Source organism: Rhincodon typus, chromosome 7 (genome assembly GCF_021869965.1).
Source record: "Rhincodon typus isolate 14 chromosome 7, sRhiTyp1.1, whole genome shotgun sequence".
Classification (NCBI taxonomy): Eukaryota; Metazoa; Chordata; class Chondrichthyes; order Orectolobiformes; family Rhincodontidae; genus Rhincodon; species Rhincodon typus.
The window spans coordinates 58,698,378-58,708,696 of NC_063338.1; the positions used below are offsets into that span (position 1 = coordinate 58,698,378).

The 10,319-nt window shown below is 39.5% G+C and overlaps 1 protein-coding gene across 1 annotated transcript in view; it reads left to right on the forward strand.

Moving 5' to 3' along the window:
- Window positions 1-10,319, forward strand: part of ttc21b (tetratricopeptide repeat domain 21B) — a 95,576-nt gene that overhangs the window by 41,398 nt on the left and 43,859 nt on the right. Inside the window, exons 12-16 of the mRNA XM_048599220.1 lie at window positions 557-795; window positions 2,295-2,367; window positions 2,876-2,986; window positions 7,256-7,394; window positions 7,946-8,052. Of these exons, the coding sequence (XP_048455177.1) occupies window positions 557-795; window positions 2,295-2,367; window positions 2,876-2,986; window positions 7,256-7,394; window positions 7,946-8,052 (669 nt within the window). The remainder of the gene's footprint in view (window positions 1-556; window positions 796-2,294; window positions 2,368-2,875; window positions 2,987-7,255; window positions 7,395-7,945; window positions 8,053-10,319) is intronic.

The window sequence follows — 10,319 nt, forward strand, 5'->3', positions numbered from 1 at the left end:
TGTAATTCTGTGTCCTCTTCAAAGCCCCCATTTTAATTGTTCCACCATTGGAAGTTGTAGCCAACCCTAAGCTTTGGAGTTCCCCTCCCCCACCTCTCTGCCTCTATGTCACTTTCCTCCTTTAAGAATTCCTTTTAGAACCTATCATTTTGATTGTGCTTTTGGTCATCTCACCTAACATCTTACGTGGCTTGGTGCCATATTTTACTTTCTCATGCTCTTGTGAAATGCCTTCAGGTTTTGTATGATTATTTGTTGTAGGACATATATTTTAACATGGAGGATTGATTTATAAATGTGTATCTTATAAAAGTATTATTCAAATTTTGCCTGGTTATAATTTCTAATATGGTAAACTTAACTTCATGGGTGCTGGGAATTAGCCTTTTTTTTTTTGAACAGAAATGTCATTAACTAGCTACTCTGCAGATCATGCTGAGAATCAGCACAATACGGGGGGCATGTACATTACTTGCATCTGTTTTACTAATAAATTTTGCATGTAATATATGTTGATGTTTCTAATAACAATAGAAAAGCATTTGTTTTTGTCCAGCATGAAGCTGCCAAAGTGATGCAAGATGCCATCAATGAATTTTCGGGCACCTCTGAAGAGTTACGTGTTACAATTGCTAATGCAGACCTTGCTGTTGTACGTGGGGATATAGAGCTGGCTCTTGGTATGTTGCGGAATGTTACACCTGAGCAACCTTATTTTATTCAAGCAAAAGAAAAGATGGCTGCCATATACTTAAACCAGAGGAAAGATAAACAGTTATATGCAAGCTGCTACAGGTGAAAGAATTTTCTTTTACAGACTGTGCAACATTTCTCTTATTTGTTTGTAATATATTGAAAGTGGAAAATTACTTCACTTGTAAGTAACATTGAAGGTGACGTTAACTGAACAGTGATCAACTAGTTGTGTGACAGCCCCAATGCAGTTGTCCTTTGTGGCAGTTGGAAGTTTTATAATCGAAGGGTAAAAGGGTAGACAAATGGAATGTTGACCTTTATTTAAAAGTGAATGGAGAACAAAGGAAGGTAATTTTGCTAAAACTTGACAAGGTACCAGTCAGATCACATCTGAAATATCGTGAATAGTTTTAGGCTCCTTATCTAAATTGAGATGTATTGGCATTGGAGGCAGTCCAGAGAAGGTTCGCTAGTCTGAAACCAGATATGGAGGGAATGTCTTATGAGGAAAGGTTGAGTAGGTTGGGCTTGTACTATAGAATTTGTAAGAATCAAAGGTGACCTTATTGGCGCACACAAGGTTCTTAGGGAACTTGACAGGGTAGATGCGAAAAGGTTGTTTCACTTGTGGGAGCATGTAGGATCAGAGAGGGGTCACATATTTGATACTGAAGTGAGGAGGAATTTCTTCTCTTGGAGGGTAGTGAATCTGGAATTCTTTATCGCAGAGGGTTATTGAGACTGGGTCATCAAGTATATTCAAAGCTGAGATTGACAGATTTTTAATCAATAAAATGGAGTTGAGGATTAGCAAATCATCCATGAGCTAATTGAATGGCCAAGCTGATGCAATGGGCTAAATGGCTGCCTTCTACTCCTATGTCTTTTGGTCTTGTAGAAACTCTCCCTGTTGAGCAGGAAGCTAACTTCAAGCACATGAAACCCACATGCTTAATGGCAAAAATCACCTAAGAACCTCGCACCTTTGCTCACTTCACAAACACTAGTGAAATCTTATAATTGATCTTTTTTCAACAGGGCAGAAAAAACCACCATTGGACACCACTGTTCTTTCTTCACTCCATTCAGAGAAAAGTGATTCACTGTCCTCACCCACTAACTTGAATGACAATCCTGGCTGATGGGAGAGGGACAGCAGAATTCACCTGCATTGCACTCAACTGCTCTTTGCTCAGAAAGTTTACCCACCCATCTGTTTGTCCCATCATCTCAACCAGTTACTCTTCCCCTTTGTTCCACGTTATCCTCTCGTCCTTTTCTGTTCCCCCTTCTGTCTCTGTGTTTAATCATATTCCTGATGCACTTCTCTTTTCTATTTTCACCCACTTCCCTTCCACTCATTTCCTGTTTCCTTCTCCGTTTCTATTTGTAACAGGCTTCCTAATTATGCCTTTAATTTTGTGTTGATCCAAGTCAAATGTCACAGGAACTTGTCTAATAAAACTCATAAAATGTTCTTCATTGAAGAAGCACAATGACATTTCCTTATCGTACAATTTATATGGTATATGGATGAAGGTACATTAGGATGAATCCGATAAAACTAATTTTAAGTATGATTTTACGTTTGTTCGCAGAGACTTGGTTGACAAACTTCCTGGACCCCACACCTATCTTTTGTTAGGTGATGCCTACATGAATATTCAAGAGGTGAAAAATTTATTATTTTTTCAACTAAATTTCTGATGCCATGATCAATTGATGAATAGAATTGTTATTTTCAAAAAAAATAGGGCTGGGTATTTTCTGTCAACTTTTCCATTTCAAACTTCTACGTCAGCAAAATAATAGAAGCAGCCTATCTAAATTTGTCAAGTAATGATTGCTTCCCCACCTCTCCCACACCCAACTCAAAATTAGTGGTAGTGTAGTATATTTCTAGTGTAATTTGTACTGTACTTTTGCGCCATATATTGTTATGGTACAGAGATAGTTGCGGTTCCACAAAATACTTGAGAGATTACATGCACCTGAAAGAGTTTATACAGAAGTTATGAAATGTATATGGAATTTGAGGGGAGACTAATGTATGTGCCAGTCTGAGTACATAATCTAGTGCAAGTGAAGCATAGTATAATTTAACACTGTTATAAATTTATTTTTCTTTTTTAGAAATTAAAATACTGTGAAACTGATGATGTTTTCTATTCCATTGCAGCCTGAAAAAGCCATTGATATATATGAACAAGCTCTAAAGAAAAATCCAAGGGATGGAACTTTGGCTAGCAAGATTGGAACAGCACTTGTTAAAACACATAATTACAATAAGGTCAGTTATAAGACATTTTCTATTTTCAACCAAAAGCTGCCTTAGTGAGACCACACGTGGAGGATTGTGTGAAATTTTGGTCTACGTTCATAGAAATAGCGCAGCAAAAGTTCACCAACCCATATCCTGAGATGGAGAGGATGGCCTATGAGGCAAAATTAAATAAATTGCCTCTTTATTCTCTGGAATTTAAAAAATGAAAGGTGATCTCATTCAAACATACTAAATTCCTGTAGAATTTGAGATTGTGGATGCAGAAAGGATGTTTCCCCTGTCTGGGGTGAGGTTCTTGGACCAGTGAACAAAGCCTCAAAATAAGGAACCAGTCATTTAGGACTGAGATGAGAAGGAGTTTATTCATTCGGAGGGACTTAACTCTGGAATTCTCTGCCACTGTGAAGGTTCGGTCATTTAAGTATATTCAAAATTGAGATTGATAGTTATCTACATACTAAAAACATTGAGAAATTAGCAATGGTGCAGGGAATACTGTTAAAGTAGAATATTAAGCATGATCTCACTGAATGATGGAATGGCCTCAATTGCCCGATGCCTATTTCTCTTCCTAGTTTTTATATAGTAATAATATTCCTATTTTAAACTATGCTGTTTATAATTATTCAGTTGTTCCTAATAGTGTAATTTGTGTAAAATAGTAAATTGCTTCCTGATCAAACTGCTATTCCTAGGAATACAGGACTTATGAGTACAAGTAGGCCTTTCAGCTATTCAAGCTTAAGATAACAAGGCGTGGAGCTGGATGAACACAGCAGGCCAGGCAGCATCAGAGGAGCAGGAAAGCTGATATTTTGGGTCTGGACCCTTCTTCAGAAATGGGGGAGGGCAACGGGTGCTGAAATAAATAGAGAAAGGGGGAGGCGATGATAGAAGGCGGATAGAGGAGCAGATAGGTGGAGAGAAGACAGACAGGTAAAGGAGGCAGGATGAAGTCAGTACAGGTGAGTGTAGGTAGGGAGTTGGGATGGGGGTTGGTCAGTGAGGTGGGAGGAGCGGATAGGTGGGAGAAAAGACGGACGGGTCAAGGAGGCAGGGACGAGAGGGGCTGGTCTTGGGATGAGGTTGCAGGTAGGGAGATTTTGAAGCTAGTAAAGTCCACATTGAGGCCATTGGGCTGCAGGGTTCCCATGCAGAATATGAGGTGCTGTTCCTCCAGCCTTCGGGTGGCATCATTGTGGCACTGGAGGAGGCCCAGGATGGATATGTCATCCAAGGAGTGGGAGGGGGAGTTGAAGTGGTTTGCGACTGGAAGGTGTTGTCGCCTCCCCCTCTCTCTATTTATTTGAGAGCCCCCTTCCCCTCCCCCATTTCTGAAGAAGGGTCTAGACCCAAAACGTCAGCTTTCCTGCTCCTCTGATGCTGCCTTGCCTGCTGTGTTCATCCAGCTTCACACCTTGTTATCTCAGACTCCAGCATCGGCAGTTCCTACTATCTCTGAGTGAGCTATTCAAGCTTGTTGTGCCATCCAATAACTTCATGGTTGATTTGATGTAGTGTCTACTCTGTTTTCCTGTCTGGCCATCATAACCCTTGGCTGTCAAAAATCTACCTAACTCAGCTTTGAACAAATCTACTGTTTTCTGACAAATAGCATTCCGCAGACTAACAGTGCTCCAAGAAGAAAAATATTCTCCCTTACGCTGTCTTAAAAACGAGACCTCTTATTCTTTTCTAGTCTCCACCACATAAGGGAACACCTTTCTCGTAATTCATCCCAGCAAGACCATTCAGCATCTTATATATTTCGATAACATCATCTCTCGTTCTTGTAAACTCTAATGGACTTAAACCCTTCATCCCAGAAATGAGTCCCCTGAGCCTTTTCTGAACTGCTTCTAACACAGTGGAATAAGGGTCGAAAAACTGCACAGTGTTTCAGATGTTGTCTCACCAGGGCCCAAAACAATTGCACTCTACTCTGATATTCCAGTCCCCTTGCAATAATTGCTAACATTCCATTTATCTTCCTAATCACATGCTATCTCAACTCAGGTTGGGACTAGGAGCACTGCAGTATATCTCAGTGCACATTGTTTAGGGTTGGGAAGTAAGTGATCATGGTTTTCAGCCCTGGTCAATCTAGGATGCTCTTTCTATGCAAAGAAATTGGTTCCTATACTCAACATAAATCGCAGAATTGGCCGCCTAAAACCTACTAAAGTGGACAATCCGTACCGAGTACAGTTGTTGGTAATGCTCCAGCCATCCGAAGTTGGCAAGTTACATCAAGATCAAAATGGAGAGAGCAGGCCCATGACTCTTACTTTCTTCACTTCCAGAAAGACCCAGGAACAAAGAGGCTAATGTTGAGGGCAGCTTCTCATATACTGTCCAGCACCTAGACTGTAAAAACAGTAAAGTTGTAAGCAACTTACGGAACCAGAAGTTAGTGCCGAGATCAGACCACTTAAATGAAACATAATTGACACATACAGAGCTACTTTATCTTGTATATCTAAAACTGGAACTCCGGTATGGCCAGTACATTAATTTCTGGATATTGCTGTTTTATTTTAATTTTTTTTTCTCTCTGGGTTGTGAACATTTTCAAGAATACCTACTTGAAGGAGACAAAGTGACAGTCAGGTGAGATCACAAGCCATTTCAGATAATTTTTTCTCAAGCCGCTACTATCTGGTCCAATCCATCTGCAAATAATTTCCTCTGGGTGCAGAGATACCATCTGGATGTGACATACAAACAAGGGAAACATATACATTGCTGACATATTATTGAAAGTATAAGTACAAGGACATAAATTCTTTCAGATGCAATATGAAGCAGTAGCTGTCACACTCTGGAAGTCTTCAACCCAACAAAAACACTGAATTTTACCAGACAAGTGCCTTGTTCAAAACAAGAAAGCTCCTCAACAAGATACAACTCTCCATGTTTTGCAAATAGTGATGACAGAATGGCCTGAAACCGTCAAGGCTACAGCTGTTGCTGTAAGAGCATATTGGACAGCCCAAGATGGCCCAGAAATTGAGAGGAGAAATGCTAAAGTGTATCCGTACAAGCTACCAAAGAATTGAGTTGAATCTGAGGAAGGCAAGAAATATGCTTGGTCAGCAGAGCATGAGCAATGAAATCAAAGACCGCATCAACTCGTGCAGTGCTTGTTATGAGTACCAAGGTAAGCAAACTAGACATGCCTCTCAGACCAGGGATGAAGCTGGCAGTGGACCTCTTCACTCTCACAGGAACTGATTATCTTGTCTCTGCAAACCACTATTATAACCAGCTAACTTCACTGACTATCTGTGGGATTGTAGAATTCCGAAAAGCATACTTTAGCCTTTACACTATCCTTGACATCATAATGATGCCAGTTCATTACTGAAGAATTCAGCTGTTTCATAAAGGATTGGAAATTCAACACGACGTGTCATCTCCACACTATCGCCAGTCAAATGGAAAGGCTGCATTGGAAGTTGCCAACAGAATCATAAACAAATTGAACAAATCCAACATAGATCTCTACAAGGCAGTTCTAGGGTGAACAAATACACCTACTGAAGCCAGGAAGCATAGTCCAGCTCAAAGACTAATATCACTCATGTCCATCTGCTTTGCCTGTTGCAAAAAAGCTACTGAAGCCAGCAGTAACAACATATCTGAGTGACAAAATCATGGTGAAATTGCAAAAAGGCTCATTTAGTTTTGACACCGCTGCCAAACCATTGCCAGAGTTGAGCATCGGAGAGCAAATCAGAGTACAAGCCTTCATCACTTTCAACAATTGAGACCTATATGGAGCAGTTGTTAATTCAGTTGCATACCGTGAAAGTGAACAACCAGATAAATTGCAATCACAGGCATGTACGCACCACTGGAGAAGCTCTTCCTCAACTGTATGTAGTTAGTCCAGAAAGTGTGACCTCAACATCTGTGCAGACCACAGATTGACTAGAAGTTCATGTCATCTCAACAGCAGAAATGGAACAACAATACGTACCATGTGATTCAATCGATTCTCTGGCCTTTTTTCCAAGAATGGGAATTATTACTGATGACCTGGCTACTTTTGTTCCTGAATGAAGATCAGAAGAACAGATCATCAAGTCATTATCTCAACTGCTGTTTGTAGGAGTTTGCTGGATACAAATTAGTTGTCACATTTCTAGCATTACAATACTGACTAGGCTTCAAATACTTACTTGGCTATAAAAATGCTTTGAGATGCCTGGTATTCATGAAAAGCAGTATATGAATGTAAGTCTTTCTTTCATTCTTAATTTTTCTTCAAAGGCAATTAATTATTATGAAGCAGCTTTGAAGACTGGCCAACAGAATTTCCTTCGTTATGACTTAGCTGAACTCTTGCTTAAGCTTCGACAGTATGAGAAGGCAGAAAAGATCCTACTGCAGTCATTAGAACATGATTATGGTATGAAATTTTTATGTGGGAGTTACCTGGTTCACTATCATTAGAATTTAGTATTAAAAAGAAATTATTTAATATATTTAACTGTATAAGTAGTAAACAATGATGTAGTCAATCTGCAGTTAAAAGTACCTGTTACAGGAACTGCCCCATCTTTCAAATAAGATGAAAATCATGTAAATTCAGGGTGATTCACAACACTGATTTTATACCAAATTCGCTAGTTGAAAAGCCATCCCATAATTTAGATAAAATGCTAGATTAACAAGCAGTTCATTTGTTAGACAGTAATAACTATTAAGTAATGAATAACCTGTTGTGTTCATGATATTCTTTTTGATGATTTGTTGCTGTATCATACAAAAATAGAAACTGTCGAGAAAGATAGTTCTCTTGCAAATAGGCTAAGTAGGTGGTTTTAAAAAAAAGGAAAAATCACAAAGGAACATGGAATAAACAACATTGAATAAAATTTACAGTACACAAATTATCTCTTCATGCAATTTTAAAAAAATGAATTTTTTTACGTAATTCAAATTTTCAATCTTTTACAGTAAGTGATCTTCAAGCTTTGATGGAAGATGCACGATATTTAATGCTTCTGGCAAAAATATATAGTAAGAAAGAGAAGATAGATGATGCCATCCTTGCATTGCAGAGGGTGAATAGACTTTCCCTTTGTTGTTTGTTTGAGTATTGAATGGTAAATTATGCTTTCAAAAGTTTCACTTTGTAAAAAAACCTGTAAAGTCAGTCTGTGCATTGAAATTAATATCATAATTTTGCTTTGCTCAATTTAGAATGCACTATTAGAGTGCACAATGTCCTCACTAAAATTTAATCATGAAAAAATTACATGTATGCACAATATCTAACTTTTGTACATTGTAGTTGCGGTAGATATCATTGAATTATACAGCTCAATTGGAGACCCATTGATCTATTGTGCCTGTTTTGCTTTTTCTTTGAAGATCTAATCACTTGCCTCACTCGCGCGTTCTTTTCTTATACTTTTCGAATTCACTTTTGATAGTTACTATTAAATCTACTTTCTCCAATCTTTCATGATGCGGAGGTGCTGGTGTTTGGCTGGGGTGGACAGTCAGAAGTCACATGACACCAGGTTATAATGAAACAGGTTTATTTGAAATTACAAGTTTTCGAAGCACAGCCCCTTCATCAGGTGAAGTGTGAGAGAAGAGCATGCAGATACAGAATTTGTAGGTAGAGACATCGATGGCAGAGATGTGGTGTGAGTGGAGTGTTGAATAATAAGTCTCTGCAGGTGACCAAGAGTGTTAGATGGTGTGAGTAGCTGAATAACAAACAAAGGGATGACCTATAAATCCGATTAAATGAGGCAGAGAGATAATTACAAAAAAATTAAAAATAAGATGGCATAGGAGACAAACTAAATGACTGGAATAACATGATGGGTATAAGAGTCTCATGCCGAGGGTCTGCCCAAAGTAATATGTAATCCAAAACTGTACAAACTAATTAAGGTAGAGAGCTCATAACAATTTATCAAAGCGATGGTGTCAAAACAGGACAGTAAGGAAGGTTTTACATGCGCAGCAACAGTGTGGTGGGGTAACATGCAGTGCGACATGAACCCAAGATCACGGTAGAGGCTGTCCTCATGGGTACAGAACTTGGCTAATAGTTTCTGCTTGGCAATTCTGCGTTGTTGTGTATTTCAGAGGACGCTTACACAAAGATCGGAGGCTGAATGTCCTTGACCGCTGACGTGCTCCCCTACTGGGAGGGTACATTCCTGTTTGGCGATTGTTGCGCAGAGTCCATTCTTTTATTGTCATAGTGTCTGCATGGTCTCGCCAATATACCATGCCTCGGAACATCCTTCCCTGCAGCATATGAGACAGACAACATTGGCCGAGCCACATGAATATCTGCTGTGTACGTGGTGGGTGGTGTTCCCACGTGTGATAGTAGTATCCATGTCAGTGATGTGACATGTCTTGCAGAGTTTGCCATGGCAGGGTTGTGTGGTGTCCCAGCTGGGGAACACCTCAGCAGTCAAGGACATTCAGCCTCTGATCTTCGGGTAGGTGTCCTCCAAGGTAAACCTTGAGATACACAACAACGGAGAATCGCTGAGCAGAAAATGACAGACAAGTTCCGTACCCATGATGATGGCCACAACCATGATTTGGTGTTCATGTTGTGCTACATGTGACCCCACCGCACTGTCCTGTATCTGTAAAACCTTCCTTACTGTCCTGTTTTGACGCCATCTCCTTGATAAATTGTTATGATCTCTTTACCTTAATTAGTTTGTACAGTTTTGGATTACGTATTACTTTGGTTAGACCCTCAGCATGCGACTCTTAAACTTACCATGTTATTCCAGTCACTTGGTTTGTCTCCAGCACCACCCCATTTTGAATTTTTTGTAATAATCTCTCTGCCTCAATTCATCGGATTATAGGTCATTACTTCGCATGTTATTCAGCTGTTGACACTTTACTCACACCATCTAACACCCTTGGTCACCTGCAGAGACTTATTATTCGATACTCCACTCACACCAGTTGTATGATCTATTGATCTCTCTGCCTACAAATTCTGTGTCCGCGTGTTCTTCTCTCACACTTCACCTGATGAAGGGGCTGCGCTCCGAAAGCTTGTGATTTCAAATAAACCTATAATCTGATGTTGTGCGACTTCTGACTTTGCCCAACTTTTCAGGCAGTGCAATCCAAATCACCATAAATTAATGTGGAAAATCTGTCTCTTCACCCACCTACTTTTCATTTGTAAAATTACATTAAACTGTGTCCTCAGCTGCTAGCCCTTCTGCCAGAAGGAGTAATTTCTTTTTTTCAATGTTTAGTAAAGTACATTATGATTTTAAATATCACAACACTGCTTAATGTAGAGATAACCAGCTGTAGAGCTGGATGA